At 41.1% G+C, this 25,166-nt stretch overlaps 2 protein-coding genes across 5 annotated transcripts in view; both read left to right on the forward strand.

Annotated features, from left to right (window-relative positions):
• LOC146672997 (protein NLRC3-like) overlaps positions 1 to 25,166 on the forward strand; it is a 151,130-nt gene that overhangs the window by 88,298 nt on the left and 37,666 nt on the right. The gene's annotated exons all lie outside the window — the stretch shown is intronic.
• LOC146672998 (protein NLRC3-like) overlaps positions 1 to 25,166 on the forward strand; it is an 85,234-nt gene that overhangs the window by 24,322 nt on the left and 35,746 nt on the right. Inside the window, exons 8-11 of one of the 3 annotated variants that reach the window (XR_014910385.1) lie at positions 4,135 to 4,317; positions 5,053 to 5,138; positions 11,198 to 11,244; positions 11,419 to 11,500. Coding sequence is in view for 1 of the 3 variants with exons in the window: in XM_085401425.1 (XP_085257551.1) it covers positions 4,135 to 4,317; positions 11,198 to 11,244; positions 11,419 to 11,945 (757 nt within the window). In the remaining 2 variants the exon portion in view is untranslated. Of the gene's footprint in view, positions 1 to 4,134; positions 4,318 to 5,052; positions 5,139 to 10,629; positions 11,245 to 11,418; positions 11,960 to 25,166 lie in introns of those variants that run through there. The other 2 variants (XR_014910384.1, XM_085401425.1) reach the window with 2 other exon arrangements.

Below are 25,166 nucleotides of genomic sequence, written 5' to 3' on the forward strand. Positions count from 1 at the left end.
GTACTCTAAATTCAACAGGAAACCAGTGTAGCTGAAATAGCAATGGTGTCACATGTGAATACTTGGAGGATTTTGTCAACGTATACATAAGGATTCATTCGGTGTTATTTTGCAGTGTGAGTCAAAGAGTGACTGGTGACTGGCTGCTACAGCCAATGATGGGATTCACATTCATACAGGGAGTGCAGAATTATTAGGGAAGTTGTATTTTTGAGGAATAATTTTATTATTGAACAACAACCATGTTCTCAATGAACCCAAAAAACTCATTAATATCAAAGCTGAATGTTTTTAGAAGTAGTTTATAGTTTGTTTTTAGTTTTAGCTATTTTAGGGGGATATCTGTGTGTGCAGGTGACTATTACTGTGCATAATTATTAGGCAACTTAACAAAAAAACAAATATATACCCATTTCAATTATTTATTTTTACCAGTGAAACCAATATAACATCTCCACATTCACAAATATACATTTCTGACATTCAAAAACAAAACAAAAACAAATCAGCGACCAATATAGCCACCTTTCTTTGCAAGGACACTCAAAAGCCTGCCATCCATGGATTCTGTCAGTGTTTTGATCTGTTCACCATCAACATTGCGTGCAGCAGCAACCACAGCCTCCCAGACACTGTTCAGAGAGGTGTACTGTTTTCCCTCCTTGTAAATCTCACATTTGATGATGGACCACAGGTTCTCAAAGGGGTTCAGATCAGGTGAACAAGGAGGCCATGTCATTAGTTTTTCTTCTTTTATACCCTTTCTTGCCAGCCACGCTGTGGAGTACTTGGACGCGTGTGATGGAGCATTGTCCTGCATGAAAATCATGTTTTTCTTGAAGGATGCAGACTTCTTCCTGTACCACTGCTTGAAGAAGGTGTCTTCCAGAAACTGGCAGTAGGACTGGGAGTTGAGCTTGACTCCATCCTCAACCCGAAAAGGCCCCACAAGCTCATCTTTGATGATACCAGCCCAAACCAGTACTCCACCTCCACCTTGCTGGCGTCTGAGTGGGACTGGAGCTCTCTGCCCTTTACCAATCCAGCCACGGGCCCATCCATCTGGCCCATCAAGACTCACTCTCATTTCATCAGTCCATAAAACCTTAGAAAAACCAGTCTTGAGATATTTCTTGGCCCAGTCTTGACGTTTCAGCTTGTGTGTCTTGTTCAGTGGTGGTCGTCTTTCAGCCTTTCTTACCTTGGCCATGTCTCTGAGTATTGCACACCTTGTGCTTTTGGGCACTCCAGTGATGTTGCAGCTCTGAAATATGGCCAAACTGGTGGCAAGTGGCATCTTGGCAGCTGCACGCTTGACTTTTCTCAGTTCATGGGCAGTTATTTTGCGCCTTGGTTTTTCCACACGCTTCTTGCGACCCTGTTGACTATTTTGAATGAAACGCTTGATTGTTCGATGATCACGCTTCAGAAGCTTTGCAATTTTGAGACTGCTGCATCCCTCTGCAAGATATCTCACTATTTTTGACTTTTCTGAGCCTGTCAAGTCCTTCTTTTGACCCATTTTGCCAAAGGAAAGGACGTTGCCTAATAATTATACACACCTGATATAGGGTGTTGATGTCATTAGACCACACCCCTTCTCATTACAGAGATGCACATCACCTAATATGCTTAATTGGTAGTAGGCTTTCGAGCCTATACAGCTTGGAGTAAGACAACATGCATGAAGAGGATGATGTGGACAAAATACTCATTTGCCTAATAATTCTTCACTCCCTGTATTTACGCAGCTAATCAATGTTGTTGACAGGCTCTGACAGCGTCCTTATGTGCCGACACCAGTGTTTTAGCTAGCAAAGTGGTGTTGCTGATGTGGAGTGAAGCTACACTATATGTGGTGTTTTTTTCCTGAGACATTTTTATGTTTACCACGGGCAGAGATGGTAAATGTGGCGTTTTATAAGGAAGGCGCTCCAAAGCACTCTCCACTCAGGATTTTGTCAACATCCTAGCTGCAGCGTTTTGCACAACCTGCAGACGATCCAGAGAACCTTTGCTTAGACACATAAACAGTGAGTTACAATAATCCAAGCACGATGAAATGCATGTATAGCAATCTCCAGTTCAGAGCGAGATAAAATAGGGCTTAACTTAGCCACATTTCTTAAATGACAAAAACAAGACCAAACCAGTGATTTCACATGCCCATCCAATGTGAGAGTCAAGTCAAAAGTGACACCTCAATTCCTGATAGAGGATTTAACATGTACAGAAAGAGGACCAAGGGCTTTCACTATCTGAGATACAAATCTGTCCAGAGCGCACATGAGGACTTCAGTTTTCCCCTCGTTGAGTTGGAGGAAATTTACATTTGATGAAATCCAAGCAGTCATTTAAAAACTGAAGCTTAGATGAATCCTGGGGCTTAAAAGAGATGTACAACTGAATATCATCAGCATAACAGTGATAAGAAATGTCCTCAAAAGAGCCCATTATATGCTGGAGGGGGAGAAGATAAATTAAAAACAATAAAGGCCCCAAAACCAAACCCTCAGGGACACCACAAGTAAGGGAGGTAGAGGATGACCTAAAACCACCACAGAAAAAGATTGGTTATGTAGAGAAGAGGAGAACCACTCCAAGGCAGTACCCGATACACCAACCTAATGTTTAAGACTTTCAAGGAGGATGTGATGGTCAACAGTGTCAAAAGCCGATGTGAGGTCCAACATAAGTAGGACCGTGCATTTTCCTGCATCATTATTCATCAAAATGTCACTTGAGACCCTAAGAAGGGCTGTTTCTGTGGAGTGAGCTCTGCAAAAGCCAGACTGAAACTTATCACAAATTCTGTGTTTGTCTAGAGCCGCTATAAGTTGCTTAGCCACAACCTTTTCAAGAAGTTTAGCAATTAACAGTAATTTAGAGATGGGTCTGTAGCTGCTCCAGTGCATCACATAAAAGCATAAAATGCTTCACATTGTTAGTTAACCCTGCCTCAATGCTTAAAGTGGAAAAAGAAAAAAGAATAATAAATTTAGTGCTGTGCGTGCTGTGAATTTATAGTTTTATTAATATGGAAAAGGTTTACAGTTGACAGTTTAGCTGGCTGTGTGTTTTATTGCCTTGTCTTATATATAATTAACATGTTTGACTTGTGGTAAAAGACCATGCCATGTCATTTAAAACTTGTGATTTAATTTAAGGAAAAGATAGAAAAATACACATTCCTGCTTTCTTTGGCCTCAGAGTCGTGGCTTTCATCTTGAAAGGTTTGTTCAAACTGTAAAGTTCATCTAAAATAAAAAGACCAATTAAAGTATTACGACTAATGATAAGCAGGTCTTTTGAAACAGGAGTGCTGCATCGCAGCTCATTACTCACTCGCCCTGGGGCACTGATACACAGAGAGATGTTTCAGGCTTTCTGGAGAGCAGTGTGATGGAGGTTGTGGACTAATGCTGGCCATATTCTCTAGCTTTTCAGCCCATAAAACAAAAACACACAGCCATTCATTCATTTACAGTTAAAATGCTTAAATTACAGACTTTTAAAGCTGTTTACCCTCTGATACTCTGATGAAAAATCTTTATTTCAGCAGCTCTTCCACCTGAATCTTCAGGTTTGATTCCTGACTGTATTCTGAAGGGTTTTACAGAGCTGTTTGTTTTATTTATAAATCATTTTACGAACTTAATATGTACAAATGCACTGTCTCTAGCTGAAAATATGAAATAACCATTTTGACTTCATTTAACTGGTTCAGTGAATTGGAGCCCATAGGAGAGTGACAAAACCTGCGAGATGTTGACTTTCAGCACCCAAAACCATTTAGGTGTATGTCCCGTTAGGTGAACAGGGGAGATCATTGCTTTGTGTTTACATCTTTTTGTGGAATCTTTGCTTTTTGATAAAGCTTATAGTTAGAGCTGGATCAGGTGACCCTGGACCATCCCTTAGTTATGCTCCCCTCTTTTCACTCCTGATGCGTTTATGTGCCATGCTTTCTCTCTAATATTGTAGGCTGTTACCTTACACTGTTAAACAGCTTGAGATGATTGTTGTTGTCTGTTGGAATTGTCCTTTATAAAGTTAAATTGAATGGATAGATGTTATATGTGTCAAAGAGAAGATGATTGTTGACAGATGGATTGTTGTTTTGTGTGTCTGCAGTCTGTCAGGCTGTCTGATCACACAGGAAGGCTGTACTTCTCTGGCCTCAGCTCTGAGCTCCAACCCTTCCCATCTGACAGAGCTGGACCTGAGCTACAATCATCCAGGAGACTCAGGAGACTCAGGAATTAAGCTGCTGTCGGCTGGAGTGAAGGATCCAGGCTGGAGACTGGACACTCTCAGGTATGGAGAGAATGTCTGATAGAGGAGGAAGAGCTGGAAACATTTCCTGTGTCCTTCACTCACTGTTGGTTCATGTGACATGATTCATGTTTAAGGTCTCTAGGGAGAACATCTCCAGGTAAAATTTAGTTATCTTAGCACTGTTCCCTCTACGCTGCGAGCCTGCGCAAATACGCACTGCTGGCACAGAAAAGCTGCTGAAATTTAAATGTATACATAAGGATTCATTCGGTGTTATTTTGCAGTGTGAGTCAAAGAGTGACTGGTGACTGGCTGCTCCAGCCAATGATGCGATTCACATTCCTATTTACACAGCTAATCAATGTCGTTGACAGGCTCTGACAGCGTCCTTATGTGCCAACACTAGTGTTTTAGCTAGCAAAGTGGTGTGGCTGATGTGGAGTGAAGCTACACTAATGACAACATGTACAAGCATTGGAGATGTGAGCAGGACAGATAGGAAAAAAATTAAGGTGAAGTTTGAGTTCTCAGTCAGATTTGTGCTCATCTAATGTCATTTATTTACAATTTTCATTTGTGGATATTGATCATTAAATACTGTCACTAGTTTATGAGTAGCAGAAATGCAAATAATCGTGTCATTATGAGTGATGGGAATAACGGCCATTACTTTTTTTCAGTAACTAGTGATCTCAATAATCTCTTTCTGTAGTTACATCGCTGTTACTAACAAGAAAATGTGGTGTGGACTCGTTGCTCTTTTTCTAATCACAGATGGTTGAAGCTACCTTCAGCTTAACAGGAGCTGGGGGGTCGGGCGCAATCACACAAGTGTTCCTGATTGGCTGAGGAAGAATAAAGTAAACCAATTTCATGATCAATTTAAGATGTGTTGTGGAAGTTTACCATTAAATAAAGCCTGCAGACGAGCGGTAGCTAACATTCTTGAATCAAAACACAACAGACAACCAAGTTGGTGGAGCCCCTGCATGACTGCGGGGCAGACGGTCAGCAGAGTCTCCCTGAGCCTAGCATGGCTCTCAGTTAAATACCTTCTCCAGGAACAAAAGGCAGTACACAGCTGTTTCACACTCCCTTGCTACCTCCCAGAGTCCTCGAAGAGACAAAAGATTCTTCCTGTGGAGCTGTCTGCTTCCCCCAACTTCCTTACTAGACCCCCACCATTTGTCTTACTGTATGAGTGTGAGACATGTTAAAATCCAGTGGCACCAAGGCATTATACGGTAAAATAATGTGATTAATACACAAGTAAAAGAAATTCCTATACAGATGACATAAAAACAAGATGTTATGTCAACCCAAGACAACCTGAGTCTCCCTTTATATGTTAAAAGTGTGGACTTCGACTATATCAGAATCAGAATACTTTATTCATCCCGAGGGAAATTAGGGGTTACAGCAGGCAGCACGCTAATGGCGCATGCGCACTCACAAAGGAACCTTCTGACCAACTTTACACAAACATCACATTGGGCAGACATGTCAGAAGGTAGGCTGATAGGAAAAAAACAATGAAAATACACTACATGAGGTAAGAGGAGGAGAAAAAAAACACTCAGACTGAGCTCCTAGTGGGAGAACAGTTTGATAACAGAAAAAACACCTCAGCACAAAAGCACATGACTATCAATACACCATAGAAACACGAGACAAGCAACAGGGGCGGGTAAAGGGTAAGAGAGAGCCGGCGTAGACAGCGCATCCGGTCCTGCAGCATGTCTGCACTGGTCCAGTCGACCGCCATCTTCCCTGGTAGGGCACAAGCATCGAAGGCGTTGGAAAGGGAGGGGGGATGAGTGAGTGCTTATCAGTGTAAGTGTGTGTGTGTGCGTGTCCATAGTTTAGCTGAGACAGTGTCCTTCGGCCTATCAGGCTAAGTAAACAGTCCTCCAGCCAATCCAGGTGTCCTTCGTGGGGCGGGAAGAATAGTCATCACACAGTCGTTATCAGGGAGTTGTTTTGGTGGGCTCCAGCCTTGGGCCTGCAGCTGGCGCCGTGGTGTCCAAATGTTGAATATTGTTGATTTCTCCTTTGTGAGCAGCTCGAATTCTAGCACTCCGAGACTGGTCTCTCGATCTCCCGTTGAAGAGCTGCGAACCTCCCCATGATGGTATCAAACTTCTGTTCTGTGGTGTTGTCAGTCTTTTGATTCTGAGACTTCACAACTGCAGTGATCCGTTCCGCGATGTTTTCCAACTGTCGCTCAAGGGTCTCATTTTGAGCAGGCCCCTCTCTGATGTTTCCCCTCATACGCTCAGTGGTGTTGTTTTGAGCCTTCACAGCAGCTGTAAGCGTCTCCAAGGTGTTGACCATATTACGTTCGTTGTGAGAGGTCGCACCTCGTCCCGTCGCTTCGAATCCAGCGGGCACCCTTGGGGGGGTTTGAACAGCCGGTTCCGCTTTCTTATTTCTCTGATAAACCAGGGTAAGCCAACGCTGATCAGCATGAACCCTGTTATCATGGTTCCAAATAGGTAGATATCTTCAGCGTCCTCGATCGACAGTCCCGCCAGACACACGGTCCTCCAGTTCTGCCACCCGTCCATCGTGTAACCGGCAGGGAAAGTCCCTCCAGGGCACTCAGGCTCTCCCGAGCCCCGACTTCTCGTTGAGAAAAGGGTGTCAATAGCATTCAGAGACCAGTTGATCAAATCCATAATTCTCTTTTAGGTTTAGAGAACGACAGTGAGAGACTGTTCCAGGGAAAGTAAATTCACACAAGACAAGGACATAGAGGCGAAGCAGGGAAGATAAGGGTGAGGAGGAGAGGAGAAAGTGCGACCGCCTTCGCTGAGAGCTCAAGAAGGTACTTCAATAGCAGTTTTTAAATTGTGTTGACAGGCTACGTAAACCCAGAGTTATGATAAAAAAAAAGTGATGTTTTTTCCTGAGACATTTGTTTACCACGGGCAGAAATGGTAAATGTGGCGTTTTATAAGGAAAGCGCTCCAAAGCACTCTCCACTCTACAAATGAGCAAAAACACAAATCAAAAAAACCCCACCCTTTCCTATTGACGGAAAAATGTACCATGTTGACCAATCAAAAAATGAAATGGCACCATAGCATTTGGTTGTTTAGAAAGAGGGGAAAGTTTTGGGAGTGACAGTGGCGAGAGAGCAGAAAAGAGAGAGTTTTGAGATGAGAGACTTGTGACGTTTGGCATGTTTGGAATCTACAGTTAGTGTGTAGTGTAGTCGATAGTTTTGTGTGTGTCAGAACGATGAGGCGACTGATGAATGTTACAGGTGCTGCCAAAAGTGGCTGCACGTATCAGGCTTGTGGTGTTCTCCTTTATCTCATAGTGGACAGAAATAATTTGTGTGGCATCAAATTTGATGCAGAACGCCTGATTTTTCTTTAATAAGAACTATAATTAATTATTGTCAAGTGTTCTGTCTGTGAGGTGCCCACACTTGAAAAAGACCAGACTTTGGGTTTCACTCACTTTATTTTGACCAGCTAGTTAGATAGCAGGTGAAAAACCTTTCAACACAAAAAAAGAACACTTAATTAATCATTCAGATAAACTAAAGGCATTATACAGAAGACAAATGAAATAACAAAAATATATACACTTCAGTAAAGCCACTTAACATAGCTAAAGCTAAATACTTTTGTCTAAACTATCATTTAACCCAGTTTAAGTTAGTTTTACATTCATTGGTTTTTAATCACAGAGCTGAGTAACTTCAAACAACGAAGATGAAAAACTGTTTCTTAAATATACAAAGTGTGTCTACCTTGCATTTTTACACTTTTTATAACAATTACATTTTTAAAGTATACATTTTAGAGTTTGCAAATATTTTAATAAAGACTTTAACCAGGGATTTTCTTTTACAAAGAATTATTTTCCTTAAATTAAACCAAACATATTTACACTAGTTTTAAGATTTAACCAAGGATTTGGCTAACTATTTTTAGTATTAATAAAATAAATATGTGGGAAACACTATCTACATAAACAATTTATTCAAACTTAAACATTCATTTTAATATCAATATAATTTTTTAAACTTAAATGCAGTAACTATTTCCCAAAGCATAAATACATTTCCACAATTGAGCTTCCATAGTTCACCAACATATAAGCAGCAAATATGACTCCAAGAGCTTACCGATAGCCCGTCTAGCTCAAAGTCTTCCTCACAGTGGAAAGTGGATTGTGCTTGGTTTGCTGTCCTCTCAGTATGTCATACCCAGGTCAAATGACTGCTGCATGCATTTTAAGGTCTACTAGGCACGCCAGGCCTTGATTGCTCTAATTCAGCTCACCTGGCGGAGCAGTGCGCACCAGGCCACGCTTAGCTGTAGATTGCACACAAGGTCTAATCAGCAGCCATGCGCAAGCAGCCGTTTGATGACTCGCCATGAAAATCTTATTGCTTCTCATTCTGTCATACATTGTCTGATCTGGTCCAAAGAGCACACATATGATAAGGCTCCACCCCTGAACATATTTCAACTACCATATTTGACATCAGGGAGAGCGCCACCTAGTAGGAACAGGAAATGTCATGTTTTACACTTTGGGGTACAGTATTGTGATGGGTGACATCTGCAGCCTCAAATTTCTCCAGGAAAGCCTTAAGCAGTTGGTCTTGGGTTACAGTGAAAACTGTGAATTTTCGCGTAAGGGTGTGACCCCAGAAGCATGGCGAACTTTCATGTCTCGCCATGAAGAAACAAATTAGTATAACTCAATGAAATCCAGTCTGATCAGTACCAGACTTTACAGGCATGATGTCAGACCCGCCCTGAACAGATTGATGTGCCCATCGTCAGGAATATGCAGAGCGCCACCTAGTGGCAACAGGAAATGTCATGTCTTTCACTTTGTTGTACTGATTTCACAGGTTCATCGTGGACACCTCAAAAGTGGTGAACATGAGTCCCTCGTGATGCTTCAGTGCGAAAATTGTGACTTTAAACTGAACGGCGCAACCTAGTGACAACACGGTTCACCATGAAAGATGAAGTCGCTTTTAAGGGGCTTGGAAAGTTTAAAAAGTCTTGAAATTTGGCCCACGCCTCCAATGTGATGAAAGCTTTCTTGTTATTTGATCATTTTCATTGAATAGCGTGAAATGGCTCCACAGCGCTCCCTACAAAATTTCAAAACATCAGCCCCTGCTCTGTGTTTTATCTATGAGTCTGAAACCTGGTAAGCTTATGGAAGATATTAAGATGTAGAAAAAAGTCTCTTGGAGCAATATCCCAAATCCAACAGGAAGTCAGCCATTTTAAAATTAATGTGTAATTATGGCGACATTTTCCCCTCTTTTCAGGCACCGTTCTTTGACGAACTCCTCCAAGGGATTTCATCAGATTGACCCGATCTCCAGTGTGTGGAATCTAAAGACCTTTGTGATGTTAAATTGCGAAGCTTTTTACGTTCAGGGAAACGGGGTGGTCATGGCGCCACGTGGAGTTTCAATCACTCGCCAAAAAGCAGTAATCTGCTGTCACTCAAAAACACAATGTCCAATCTCTCCCAAAGGTCGCAGGCGTGATGAGACTCGAGCTCGGAAATGTTTGTTATGCCATTTGTCAGTAATGGTCAGAGCACCACCTAGTGGGACAACTATAATCATGATTGAATGAGATGAAATGTTAGCTGGTGGGTAAATGCATGAATTCCATCAATGTGACATCAGATCGGACGTGCTGGTTTTAGGTGTTGAGCGTGCCTCGACATGCCGGGGGTGCGAGGGCCCTCATAACGCTGCTTGCAGCTTTAATTAAGTTTGTATTACCAAAATCAGAGATGCTGCTGTTGTTCATTTGATTATATGCAACATTGTATGCTAGCAAACAGCAGTCACCGCTTAATATTTGTTTTATTTTGATGGAATAGATTAAATATTGTAACGTGAATGATTTTCTATTTCCCAGTTTCTCTTCACTGAGTTGTCAGTGATGTGACAATAACTCAGATTGGAAGTAATCTTCTGATTCTGACAAATGAACTTTCAGATTATCAGAGGACAGAAGGAGACTGACAGGTGACTCAGTGATGTCAGCTTACAGCAGAATGATTCAGTGCACTAACATGAGGATCAAATCAAATCACTTTTATTGTCACATCACATGTGCAGGCACACTGGCACAGCACATGCGAGTGAAATTCTTGTGTGCGAGCCCCACAAGCAACAGAGATGTGCAAACACAACAACACAAACGAGCAAAATACAAGAATGGCCAACCTGAAACTAATAAATATATGTACAATATATAATAGTGTATGCATTTCTGGATGTGTATACTAAATATTTTCCTGTGTGTGTGTGTGTGTGTGTGTGTATACACATTTTTACAAATTAAATAGTAAAAAAATAATAATAAAATATATAAAGTATACAGAGTCTTTGCTGAGGAAATACACTGGTCCCTTAATAGTTTCAACATGAAATATTCAAAAACAAATATATGGTCCACTGTTTATGTGACAGAGGCAGAAATTTCTCTGTGTGCATGTGGAGAAATCTGCTGTTAAATCAGAACATAAACAGGTTTCAGGTGGCATTAACGCACATGAAAACAATGCTCCACTCATTCAGAGGTCAGAGATCATGTACAGTAACCACACTGACACCAATAGGAGAAAAAAAGCTGGCAGGGAGGTGTCAATTCCAGCTAAACAGAAGAGGAATGTATAGATAATGAATGTGACAGTTTGAATCAGTCACATTTCATTCATCACACTGGTGCACCAACAGATCCAGGATCAGTGCAAATCATCAGCAGTTTGATCCACATATGGATTGAAGTGTATTTGTGAAAATGTTGGACTGTTCCTTTATCAGTGTCTAACAGTGTGTGTATGAGAGCCATGTAATGTCCATGTGTGCATGCTGAAAGAGACTGTGCTGGTCTGACCCCCCTCCTCCTTTCAGGGTGGAGCCTGCTGGAGAACGATGGTTGACACCAGGTCTGAGGAAGTGTAAGTGTGTTTTTAATGTGATTCATGAAAACAAAGCAGCACACATTCAACCATCTTCAAACTGTCACATCACTCATTCACATCTCTGATGTCAGGAGTCATCATCAAAGTGTCAATCAATGAACAGATGATGGATCAATAACTGCAGCTGGATTGTGTTTGTTCTCTCATCAGATTCCTGTCAACTCACAATCGACACAAACACAGTGAACACAAACCTCCAACTGTCTGACAACAACAGGAAGGTGACACGTGCGGAGGTTCAGTCATATCCTGATCATCCAGACAGATTTGATGCTCATCCTCAGCTGCTGTGTAGAAATGGTCTGACTGGTCGCTGTTACTGGGAGGTCGAGTGGAGAGGAAAGGTTTATATATCAGTGAGTTACAGAAGAATCAGAAGGAAAGGAGACAGTGATGACTGTATGTTTGGATGGAATGATCAGTCCTGGAGTCTGAGGTGCTGCAATGATGGTGCTCATTCTGTCTGGCACAATAGTAAAAAACAATCCATCCCCTCCTCTGTCTCTAACAGAGTAGCAGTGTATGTGGACTGTCCTGCTGGCACTCTGTCCTTCTACAGAGTCTCCTCTGACACTCTGATCCACCTCCACACCTTCAACACCACATTCACTGAAACTCTTTATCCTGGGTTTTCAATATGGTCTGATCCTCCTGGTTCCTCAGTGTCTCTGTGCTGAGTTGAGTGTAAAGAGTGTCCTCCTGTTAGATAAACACTCTGACTGTACATGTCTCTCTTTCACTCAGAAACATGTTTTCAGATTCATGGATTCAATCAGTTGATGTTTGAAACTGTTCTAAATGATTCCTTGTAAACTTCTTCCTCTTCAGTCCTTAAAGATGGAAGCTCCCATTATTCCAGAATCCACATGTTTGTTTGTTTTTTGTCTTTTTCTACTCAAAGCTTCACAGTGAATATCAGTATGTTTCTCTGAAGCTCAGTTCACAACCAGCTCCTCTGCATTTTCAACAAGTCATGGGGCTCATTAAAATGAATCCAAATGTTTCATTTCTCTTTCTTAATGGGATGTTTCCATCATGGCTGAATAAGTGGACATCCAATAGTACTCAGTATATCAAATATTAAAGATATTCAGAGCCATACAGAGGTAAAGGGATGGGGGGGGTGGGGGTGGGAAGGATTCATGTCATGATTCATGACGTGTTCTGTTTTTTGTTTTGCTCACTTTTTTGAGCTCTTGGTTTGTTTGTTGGTGGTTTTTTTTTTTTTTTTTTTTTTTTTTGGGGGGGGGGGGGGGGGGGTTCCTTGTCATAATTCTTTCTGTAATTACCAATGTCATTATGTTGTTGTTGTTGTTGTTGTTGTTGTTGTTGTTGTTGTTATTATTATTATTACTTTGTGTGTTTGGTTTTCGGATGTCTGAGGTTATCCTTGAAAGGCATGGATACAAGAGTGTGCACCTGGGAGTGCTTCTGTGGTCACAATGGCCTGCCATGTCGTGGTTAGTTGTAGATGTTTGCTCTGTGCCATGGATGTAAGTTTTTTGTTTGTTTTGTCTGTTTCCCAATTTAAATGAAAATGAAATGAAAAGAAAATAAATCTTATAAAAAAAGACATTCAGCATCTCTCATGTTTCTGTTATTCTATAAAAACAGCTGCTGTTAAAAGCTGATCCAATTAAAGAAACATGAACTTCCATATTGATTAGATCAATACGTACAGCTCTGATGTCACTAAAATCTCCTTGAACTCTTCATTGATGGTGATTTGTGGTCCTCTGCTGGTGAGAAGATGAACTGCATGATGTCGGTTTAATGAGCACAGATGAAGTGTTTTTAAATCTGCTTTTTCTAATTGTTCAGGGTCCTGCTCCAGGAAACAGCTTCAACAAACTCTGGCTTTCAAAATAAGACCTCAGTCTGAGTTTTTAAAAAAGCTCTTAATTTGGAGGGAGCTGACATTTAATATTCATGTTATCAGTCCATCAATGGGCTTTATTAGCAGTTATCAGTCCATCAATGGGCTTTATTAGCAGTTATCAGTCCATCAATGGGCTTTATTAGCAGTTATCAGCTTCATAGCTGTGGCTGAGATTGGCCCTCCTGCACCTGCTAGCAGGCTTAGTACGTCGTTTTCTCCAATCGGTGAGCCGGATCGCTGCGTCTCTGTTGGAAGGACGACTATGAATCCAGATCCAGTACAGACAGACTCCAGTTCACTTCACAATGAGATGGGCGCATAGCAGTTGCGAGAGCAAGTGGGGTCAAGCGAAGGAACGGCGTTTGTCTGGTTCTCTCCTCTCCCGTGCACGAGAAACATAAAGAACTTTGCCTATTTCATGTCTTGCTTTGCTGTCCAATTATATTGTCTTCAACGTTCCAGCGAATAGGTTCAAGCTACAAACCTATCACCAGCTTCTGAAAGTTATTCTTTTGCCACGAGCATCATCTGTATGATGGAAGCCTGGAAATATCTTCAAAGCACACCATGAGAGCGTTAATAACGTTACTAATGTTCAGTTACACTTTACTAGGTCACATCTGTGACACACGTCACTTAAATAAAGAAGTAAATATTGGCTCTGTTTCATCTGCTGGGCCCAAAAGTGACTCCCCATATTTAAACTGCTATGAATAACTTGTTGGTCTATAATATGTGAAACATGTGTCAAATGTCTCCATCATGAAAGATATCAGGTCATCTTGAGCCACAAAAACATTCCTAACGTGAGGTAGAAGCTGGATTCAGTTTGTTGCAGACGTTTATATATCCGATATTTATCCAGTTAAAGTCACATTGAAATTCAAAAATGTCTCTTCAAGAGGAGCAGAAGCTGCAACAAATATAACAACAGTTATTTAAGGCTGTTTTAAATGGCCACAAAGGAGCAGATTGGTTATAATGCAGCTGCTTCAGAGGAATAAAGATACTTGAAAAACTGTTTTTATTTCATGTGTAACACCTTTCAATGATGTGTTGACTAAAGTCTATTGACCAGTATAAGTAAAGACATCACACACACACACATGGAAACACTGAAACCTGTTTTTGGTGCAGCAGCGGTCCCAGCTGCTCGCCTTTATCTAGACTGGGTCGGCTGCTGATCTCAATATAATCAATGTTTAAAGTTCTCAGTGTTTCTGTGTTGCTGCGTATAGGATCTCCCAGCATCATCACTGTGCTGTCCAATCATTGTGTGCGAGGTTACCCTTATAGTGCGATGTGTGTTTGCACAAAGAGAAGCATGTGTGTCAAATATAAATAAGCACAGAACAGAAACAGCTGTTCGTTTCTTCTGTTTAGAGTCAAGTTAGTGTTTTGTGTCTTTGTTTGAGGCCTGATGTCGAGCAGAGGTGTGTGTAACTGCACTGCTCTGTTATATGTGTGAAGTGTGTGCTTCTCTTCAGCATCATCTTTGTCACTGCTGATTCCTTTGTGTCATCATGTGTTGAGGAGAGAGAACAGTTATAACGGAGGAGCAAAAGGAAGCCCTGAAATCTGCATCAACAAGGAAGTGTTGGCTCACCAGTGATCCCAGCAGAGCCACTGGTTTGGCTCCAGTTGTTCTAGATTCAATGATGTTGTTGCTACAGATACATGTCAGCATCTTTATTGTATTAAAGTCTTGTAATGTGAAGACAGAAACAAGGCAGCAAACAGCTCCATGATCTGATCTTAATGATGTTGTTTTTATTCCTGTCTGTCAGTTGGAAACTATCAAAGGTCTAAAAACAGCCTCAACCCTCCCACAGAGCAAACTTTACACACGTCATCTTTCAGCTACAATCTTTGTTGCAGGGATCTTCTGCCAAACAAGGCTGAGAGAAGATTTCTTACAGCTGTCATGTTGATGCTGTTTCAGTCTTTGGGCAAACACACTCATATATTAGGGCTGATGTCAGGGCTGCACAAGTTCTTTGTGTTTGTGATCATGAATAACAGAAGTGTGCCTGTTGAAGATCATGTTTGCTGCATTATTATATGTCCTGTTATTGTTCTGTGTTATATTCAGCTTTCAGCATCCTTTCCCAGCCCCCTGTTACACCATCCATACAAAGCCAGTCTGACTGTGAGCCAATGTGTTTGTTTGTGTTGGATCAATAGATTTGACAGACTTGGTTCATCCAGAGGGAAACAGTCCAAATTCAGATCTAATGAAATGATGGAGGCTGTTTCCTACCACGGTGCTGATGTGTGACTAACAAGGCTCATGGTCTCCAGCAGACAAGCGCCTGGAATGAGGTGAGCTGAGTGTTGCTTTGGTGGGTCTGTGCCCACGTCATGCATCAGGATTCATGTTGGCAATAGTTCATATCTCTGTTCTTCAGCCTTCATCACAAAGCTGTGAAGGAAAAACAAACATCTAACAGGATGTGATGGATGCAAAGTCCACTGAGCTCTTTGTCATTTAGAAACTTGTCCAACCAACAAGAGCACAGATGAAAAACACAGTGACAGTTAAAGGATTTTGCCATATATGAGCATAGATTACTTTCATATAGATTTTCAATGCAGGCTTTTGGTGAGCCGCTGGGTTCTGTCTAATAATCATCTCAGCATTTGACAATAGAACAGCTCTTTATTAGCTCTGCATTTATCGTTATTGGACATGAAACAAGGAAGCTGTTTCTCATTGGATGTTAGTTTCATGTTCATCAGGATCATTTTCTAAAGAGCTGATATTGAGACCATTTACTGCACTGGCTGCACATCCTGTCTACATTTCTCTGTGTGTGCTGTGTTTGTCTTTCATGTTTCTCCATATTGACACGAACAGTGAACAGCAGCAGAAGCTTCACATGAAAAAGCTCCTCAAGCAGATCATGTCAGAGGTTTGTCATCAACAGGAGGAGCTGTTAATATCATAGGATGAAGATGCTGTCAGCTGGATGAAGAAGGTTATTTAATGGCAAACGTTCACATTGAAGTCAAATTGTTGTCGTGTTGAACAGATTCATGTACTGATCGTCTCCAGAATGTTAGAAGAGCTTCAATGAATCATTAGAAACAACTTACAGCTGCACAGCTGTGTCAAACACATCTGTGTGTCATTGTGGGATTGTTGTGTTTCTACATGTGACACACGTCTAAAACATGCACACAATCTGAACACAAACAGGGACTCATGTGTTCCCACAGCCAGATGCTGAGAGCCATTTCCTTGTAGTCCTGTGTCTATATATATGAACCATTAGATGTTATTGGAATGATTGTCAGCTTTGATAGTTTCGTGTGTGTTTAGCTGGACGCTGTTTGATCCTCGACATGTTTAAAGGCGTCCAGTCCTGAGACACTGGGGCTGGAAACAGCTGTGATGTCATTGGACTGTCACACAGACAGAAGTGCATGAAGTGAGCAGCCGAGGAGCCGCTGATGTTTTGGATTCAACAGCATTTGAAAGGTCGACACAGACACATTTGCACATAGAAAGCTGAATCTGTCATATGCCACAGTGAACTCATTGTTCAGTGTTTTTCAGGAAACTTCTTATATGCCTCTGCTGCCAAACGAGCAGCTGATGTCCTTGAGAAGAAACTGAAGAAGTCTTCAACAACAAATACAGGAAGTGGACTTTCAAATACTAGATTCACTTTAGACTCACACAAGAAATGACTCAACCAGCTGTGTTTGATTGACTCCTTTGACTATATGAAAGGTCAGTTCAGTGTGTGTCTGTACACAGACTGTTGTGTTGGACTATTATTCAGTTGTCTGCTGTGTGCTGAACTGTGAATGTTTTCAAATGTCTGCATCTCAGTGTAGATGAGGTTGGGGGTCATGGGAGGCGACCATAGCAGTCTCATCAAAATCATGACATCATCATAAATGACGGTGAAAAAGCCATCGGCCTCTGGAAGGAAACAGAAGACATTTCAGAGGCTGCAGGCAGATTTCTGTGATTTGGGGCCTTTTTCAGCTTTATTGGACAGAGCAGTGAAGCAAAAAAAACAGCATGTGCATCAAAATAAACTATTTCCAGCAGTGCAATTTGAGTTCTAAGCATCCCAGAAACAACACAGAAAGTCATAAAGTCAAACATAACTTTTAAAAACACCAGTTTAGGCTGATGAGGCCCTGAAGGTAAAAAACTACATTTTCCGCAAAAATTATGTCACTTCCGGATTCGGGCAGGTAATGGCGGACATGCGATAGTTTGCGCTGACGATCTATTCCAACACAGGAAGTGTTATGAACAGCTGATCTGAACGACAAAGCGTGTTTCAGGAATATTATGTTTTTGTTGCTGCAAGTGGTTTTTATGCAATTTTTGCAAAGCTATATGTGGAAGGAAACTGTGACCGAGGACAAGCTGATGGCATAAGATGTAAGTACAACTCCTTATTGCGCTAGCTTACGTGGTTGCAGTTCTACCCGGATTTAAAAATAGTTACGCAAAACGGAGCATGCCCGCTCCGACCGGCTTTAAAGGGTTAAGATTCTCTGGCCACACTGTAGGATTTCCCTTTGATTCACTGTGGGGGCATTTTGGAGTCTGTCAGTGAAACTCTTCATATTTGTGTTTGACTCCAGTTTATAGAAACAGAGAAATGTGTCATGCTTTTGTTCGGCCTCCACAAATACACACATTTGTTCATTGGTTGAACTTTTTGTAAGGAGACACATTGAAAACCATGTTAATAAGATCTTGTTTCCTGTGGATCCGACACAGAGAGTGGACTTCAGACAGAAAGCGTGGAAGAGATTTTAGAGGCTGTGTGTGGCAACAGGAAGTTTCTGTATGTTTGCTGATCTTACATGTGGAAAACAACACGTGATGTTTGTGAAGTTCTACAATGATCATTGTTCTGACAGCATTTTGAGTGGGAACAGTTCAAACTGAGAGTAGTGGGAGTTATTTACTGATTGAAACAAGCTGAATGTTTCTGTGACGATGAAGATCAGCAGCTCAGCTGATCAATGAATTGACATCTATCAGTCGTTTCATGAGATGAAGTCATCAGCAGACATTTGTTCTGACTGTGTGATAAATGTCAGAACGTCAGGGCTCTGCTTTAGTCACTACTTGACAAAATGATCATTGGCTCATTGTTGAATCCAGGGGCCCAGTCTGACCTCTGACCTTTGCTGCAGGTCTTCTGTGTTATCTCCACTTTCATGTCTGATCTTCTGCTGTATCGTCCAAAATAAACATCTGAATCATTTCCAACACTTCAGCAGATCTTTAATTTGGGCAGTGCAGCACAAAATAACACATATTGTACTATACTGCCCACTTCCTGATCTTATTGGATCTGTGTGTGAGGTTGGTGAAGGAAACACATGTTTACTGAGTGAGTCGCTGCCATTAGGAACTAGTTTTTATATCACAGCCTGGAAATCACACAGGACCATTTCTGCAAGTGAAAAGTCGTCATTGGAGGAAAATAATTGTATAGTTTGTGCGACTGTTGTTTGTAAATGAAGAATTGTCCCAACTACATGTGCTGCTGACCTTTGACCTTTTCTTTAGGTGCACAGAGGAGTCTGTGGAAACATCCAGAACTGAGGCAGTGCTACAGATGTCTTCAAATAAAGTGGTGTATTATCCATGTTTTCTATGGATCATATCCAGTATCCTGATCTAACGAGCCCCCTTTGTGTGGATTTTAGAGCCTCTGACTTTTGCTGTGTCTCATTTCAAGCACAAGAGCAAGAAGTGGATGAAGAAATGGGGCGAGTGGGGTCAGTGTGGTGCACGTTAGCTGTGCTCACACATGCTTTCACAAAGAACATGTGTGTTCATCGGCAGCATTAAGGTGCACTTTAGTCTTCACAATAATAAAGTATTCTGACTTTATTCTTCTGAATCCTCACAGTCATGTTGCAGCTCTGCTTTGCTTTAAGAAAATGTTCTACCAGGATGTTACTTTCCTAAACATGTTCTCCAAATGTTCCAAAGACTTTGTTCTAAGTAGTTCTACATGATGAAACATTCACACTGAGTTTAAGAAGGACACACAAACACCATCTGTCCTTTCATCATGTGTACAAACGTGTTCAGACCAGATGTCAAATGTACCGTGAATGGATGCAAATGTGGATCGTTCCAATAAAATGAGACAGTTTTGTGAGTGGATTAGAGTTCATTTAAGTTCATTGAAACCTATAACAACATGTTATTCAAACCAACTTTATCCAACAGGAAGAAGCATCAGGGGAACAGGAAACATTCAAACATGTTTCCTGTAAGAACTGTACAAAGGAAGGAAACACAATCCTACACACGAGCACTTGGACATTTAGCTTTTCAAACATCAGGTAGCTGCAATAACAACACTGAGCCCATTCTGATCAGACTGAAAGATTTATAGAGATTTATCCATGTGCTGGAAAAGGATTTGATATCAACATAGATGCAGATTAGTAGGAGCATTTTCTTCATATTGATTTAGAGTTCAGTACCAGGAATATGTAGAATTAACATCTGTGTGCATGACAAGTGATGAAAATTCAAAGTCAGGCTTTCAAAGGACGTCAGAATTGGAGTCTCTATCTGTGACTGTCCCAGAGGAACCTACCTGAGGATTATTAAAGATCTGTCTATCTAGAAAGACTTGCATTGATTCACAGTGTACAATTCTTTCTAATCTGTTAACATCTTCCTCCAAATCCTGTTTCTGCTGCATCAGAAGGGCTCAAACCTCCTGCTGTTTCTACTGGACCATAAATTCTACTTTATGATGATCTTCAAAGATAAAAACGTGAGTTTATTTGTGAACTCTGTGAAATGCGTCTGATGTTTAGTTTGAACCAATCCTGTGTCAGCTGCAGCCACATCATTGCATACAAACGGGTGCGTTCCTGTTTAGACCTGCTGGCTGTCAGTGGGCTTCTTTCCATTTCAGACTGCTGGTGGTCGGCTGTGATCTAAACTCAACATGGCTCCTGTGTTAGAAGAGACGATGATTTTAAATTTGCACATTGAATAGTTTCTTTCCAACACTATGGAGCTACCAGCCCAGTATATGTAGCCCACAGTAGATGGAGTTATCAAGCTGACTGACAGACATTTCTCATGGCTCATGTCCACAAATGTTTGGCTGCATATTTTTATCATCTATATTTTCCAGTCTTCATACAGCCTATATTTCATATGAACTCCAATCTGCCAGCTGCCATCACGTTTTCAGGGTTCATTCAGTGTTGTAAATGTAGGACAAACAGCAGCACATGTTCGCTAAATGTTTGCAGTCATTTTAAATGAAGCTGATACTACATGAGACATTTTCCACATTTACTGTCTTTGAACAGAGAATAATAAAGCCATCAAACATATACAGACTTGTGCAAATACAAACTTCTGTGGTGCATTTGATGACCTGCAAAGGAGAACAAGTCGGGGTTTTCAGCCCTGACACAACCTCTTTGTTCTCAATACAACAAAACCTTAAAAGGCTGATATGCAAGTTTGCATGAATCACCAACACAGTTGTATTTTTTTCTAGTATAGTTATAAATAAGGTGATAAAATATCTGCTCACTGATTAGATCCAGTATCTATTAAAGATGAACTACGCATGTTGTTAATCTGTGAAGAGGCAGAAAAGCATAGGCGTGGTGTCACAGTTTGAAAAGGTAAGAATAATGTCTTTTGATTCATCTACGTGGAAATATAGAACCAAAAACCAAACAAATAATACAACCAAATCACTCCCAGTTTATTTACAACATTTGAAACATACAGTGTAGCTCAGTCAAAACACCCCAAGGCCAAGTGAATGTGCCGAGAGGGAAAAGATCATGATTGATGATTTATTTAAACTCATAACTGGGTGCAGCAGCTGAGCTTTAACCTGTGAGCTGCAGCTTAAGACTCTTTTATAGTTCCGTGTTTAATGTTTAAACTGTTTATGGTTGCAGAGATGCCCACAGTCAGGCTGTATACTGTTGAAATGTTATATACAGTGTGGCAGCTGACCTTTGACCTTTAACCTGCGAGCTTCAGACTCATTGCTGGTGTGAGGTGTTTAATACTATTGAAGCTTGCAGACACACCCACATCATCTGATTTATTCTCAGGGTTGTTCAGAGTGTTGGAGCAGAAACCTGCTGCAGGTTAATTATTGATCAAATTAATATCACACAAGGTGCAGCAGCTGACCTTTGACCTGTGAGCTTCAGACTCTTTGCTGGTGTGAAGCGTTTAGTGTGACACAGCCTGCAGACACAGAGGACTGATGACGGAGAAGAAGCAGAGGATTTTCTCTGTTTCTACACAGACCTGGTCCAGACAGCAGAGAGCTGCAGAGTGAAGACGTTCATGGGAAGAAGCTGAGTAAGTGCAACGTCCTCTTTTATTCCTGGATCAAGAAGTGACGCCGGTGAATATCTGGTGTTTAAATTATCTGTCTTTGACTCAGTCTGCTGACGTTTGTTTTAGCGAGAGAAAGAGATTTCAGATTAACTGAACAGATTCCTCTTGCTGCAGCACTAAAGGACAGTATAGGTGACCGCGCTGATGCCTGTTCATAATTTACCAAAGTTAATAAACTGTTGGCTAAATGTTCTTGTTGTCAGAGGTAAACAGGAGCAGGTTTGAAGCTTCATTTAGAGTCTAACTGCTTCGGTATCTGATTCCATGGATTATAAGGAAGCGAATCATTCGCGGGATTTGTGGAGTGTTTTGATGGTGACAGATAGCAAACCACTGATCATTCCACTGAGAGATTTGGAGCCAGCGAGGAATAGAGGAGGTTCTGTTGTGTGGGAGTGTTCTGAGTTGATTTTGGGTTTTCCAGCTTTGTGTTCTTGTTGTTTGCTTTTGTTTTGTGCGTGTTTATTATATCTGAAAACGGGAAAAAGATAAAATGTCAAAAATCTGCTTTTCACAATATAAATATCATTAAATAACTTTAGAAAGACTTCTATTTGACTCTTTAAATTTAATGTTATAAAAATATATATTTTATGTTTTAAATAATCTTAAACTGTTAGTCTGCAAAATGTGCAGCAATTGAATTTATTTATTCTCTTTAGCTGATAGTTTGTGGGGCCCAGGTAGACTGTATAACTGCATCTCTACCAGTTTCTCTGCACTTCAGCCTCCTCTGGGCCATGTGAGGGATTTTGTTTGAGGCAGGAGAAATGATGTCCACGAAAAGGAACAGGTTCAGCCATCGCACAGTGGAACAAATTCTCTTCTTAAATAAAAATGAAAAAGGGTTACCTTAAATGCATCATGTTTTTAACTTGCAAGTTCATAAGCATTTTCCTTTTCCATTTCACAATCAATTCTACCCCCAGGTCAAAAATATGTATAGGAAAATTTCCCTGATGTAATATTATTTATAAAAATACCCGTCTAGCAATTAACTGCATAAGTACATGGAGGCGGGACCTCACAGCAGAAGCATACTCCATAATGTGTTGTACATTATCATATGTATATATATGTAACGTGGTATTTTTCAATTATTGTATTTACCAACATCAAGAAGTCACAAGCAAAGAAAGACCACACCATGGTGCATATTTAAACAAGGAGAGTTTACTGGTCAAAACTATTTATTAAAGAAATAAACAACATTTTTGTCACCCCAAAAAAATACACATTCAAAGCAACACAACGGCGGCCCAATATCAGACAGAATTGCTTTATTTTATAATAAAGTTATTTGCTGTGCAGCAGTTGAAATACTGACAAGTATAGCTGGATTATTTCTTTTAACTATTTTAAACCAGAGGCTTCAGAGGCAGGTTCAGCAGCCTCTGCACTGCTGTGCCATCAGTCTGTTGGACAGTATTTGATAGATTTCATCAGGGAAAAATGAAGGAACATCAGCAACTGGTCAGAAACACTTATGCTTTATACATCATGCTTTTCTTATGCAACATCCTCACATGAATCATGAAACTTGGAAAACATTTAAAGTATCGTAGCTCTGTTGCTACATTTACTTACTGTTGTTTTAATGGTTATAGTCAAAGTGTGATTTGTGAACAGCAGAAAGGAGGAAAGCACTAATGCTGGCACAAGGGGCCACATGCCAGTGTACTCCAAGTGCCAGCCTGGGTAAATCAGACTGAAGATGGACTCATGGGATACTTACTGAATATGATTTTGAAATATCATAGAATCACTACAGAACAATTACCAAACTCAACTTTGATATTTGTATGTATGTAGCAGCAGCAGCAATGACAGAGAAATCATTTCTTGAAGAAACTATGATGTTCATTTCTTCACATTTGACTTCAAATGTCACAAATCGAGTATTTCAAGTCCATTTTGGGGGTTTTGATGAGTTAAATCAATGAACTGGATCACTGATTAGAGATCATACAGTTAAATGCACATTAGAAATGGTCCAGCAGTACAACAGCTAACACATGGATGTGAGTGATTCCACTGTGAAAGTTTCACATGAATTGTGGGTAACATACAATAATGTTTGCGCTAACATAAGATCTAAACACAGACTGAACAGCTGACTGAGGACATTTATAATCTGACCTCACATAAACACATGTTCATCAATGAATTATTGTCAACGTTTATCATCTGCAGTCTCTCATGTAGAGTCCACTCTGCTCTTCCTTAGTCTGCAGCTCCGCCTCCTCAGCCCTGAACCCGTCTGATTGGCTGCTCTGCTCTCACTTCTCTCTGTATTTGCTCTCATTGGTTCCCCACACTCTGGACTCTGTTCAGCTTTTTATTGCAATGATAAAGCCGTTAAAAAAGGAGCTTCAAGATCTTCAGCGCAGAGGGATCATTACACCAGTAGAATGCAGCACAGACTGGATCAGTGGGATGGTTGTGGTCCAAAAGCAGAGTGGGGACTTAAGGGTGTGCATAGATCCAAAACCCTTAAACAAAGCCCATACTACGGAGCCACTTCCCATTGCCCACCATTGAGGACATTTTGCCAGATCTGTCAAAGGCTAAAGTGTTCTCTGTCTGCGACGTGAAGAGTGGATTCTGGCACGTGAAACTGGAGGAGGAGTCGAGCTACCTGACAACATTTTAGACTCCGTTTGGACGCTACAGATGGCTGAGGATGCCAATGGGGATAAGTCCAGCTCCGGAAGTGTTCCAGAGGAAGCTCACACAAGCTTTGGATGGTCTGGCAGGGATCTACATCATTGCAGATGGTGTGCTGATCACGGGTCAGGGGGACACAGATGCTGGAGCAGTACGTGACCATGACGAGAAGCTGAGACAGTTTTTGACTCGTTGCAGGCAGAAAAAACATTAAGTTAAACGCAGACAAATTTAAACTTAAATAGAAGCAGACTACGTACATTGGACATCAGCTGACATGCAACAGTCTGAAAGTAGACCCAGAGAAGGTTAGCTCTATAGAACAAATGCCCAGACCTACAGACGTGAAGGCAGTACAGAGACTGTTAGGTATGGTGAACTACTTAGCAAAGTTTTGCCCACATCTGTCTGACAACTGTGACATACTGAGACAGCTGGCACAGAAAGACAGTGAGTGGAACTGGACAACTCGACATGAAGACGCATTCCAGAGACTGAAAGAGACTATAGCAGAGGCTCCAGTCCTGAAATACTACTGCCCAGAGGAAGAGCTGACAGTACAATGTGACGCTTCTGACAAAGGGTTAGGTGCAGCACTCATGCAGAAGGGTAAGCCTGTGGCTTTTGTGAGTAGAGCACTTACACGTACAGAGCAAGGTTATGCCCAGATCGAAAAGGAGCTTTTGGCTGTAGTTTTCAGTATGGAGAAGTTTCATCAGTACACATATGGTCGTAAAGTGGTGATACACAGTGATCACAAACCCTTAGAGACCATTGTAAGAAAACCGCTGTTGAGTGCACCCAAACGGTTGCAAAGGATGCTTATGCGCATTCAAAAATATGACATAGATGTGGTGTATGTGCCAGGCAAAGACATGTTATTAGCAGACACGTTGAGCAGGGCATATCTTCCAGAGTGCTCACCACAGGGCTCCATAGAGGAGGAGACCCATCTCA

This window comes from Rhamphochromis longiceps, linkage group LG3, assembly GCF_057381845.1.
Source record: "Rhamphochromis longiceps isolate RC_006_pf linkage group LG3, R_longiceps_female_GT1.1, whole genome shotgun sequence".
In the NCBI taxonomy this organism is placed as follows: Eukaryota; Metazoa; Chordata; class Actinopteri; order Cichliformes; family Cichlidae; genus Rhamphochromis; species Rhamphochromis longiceps.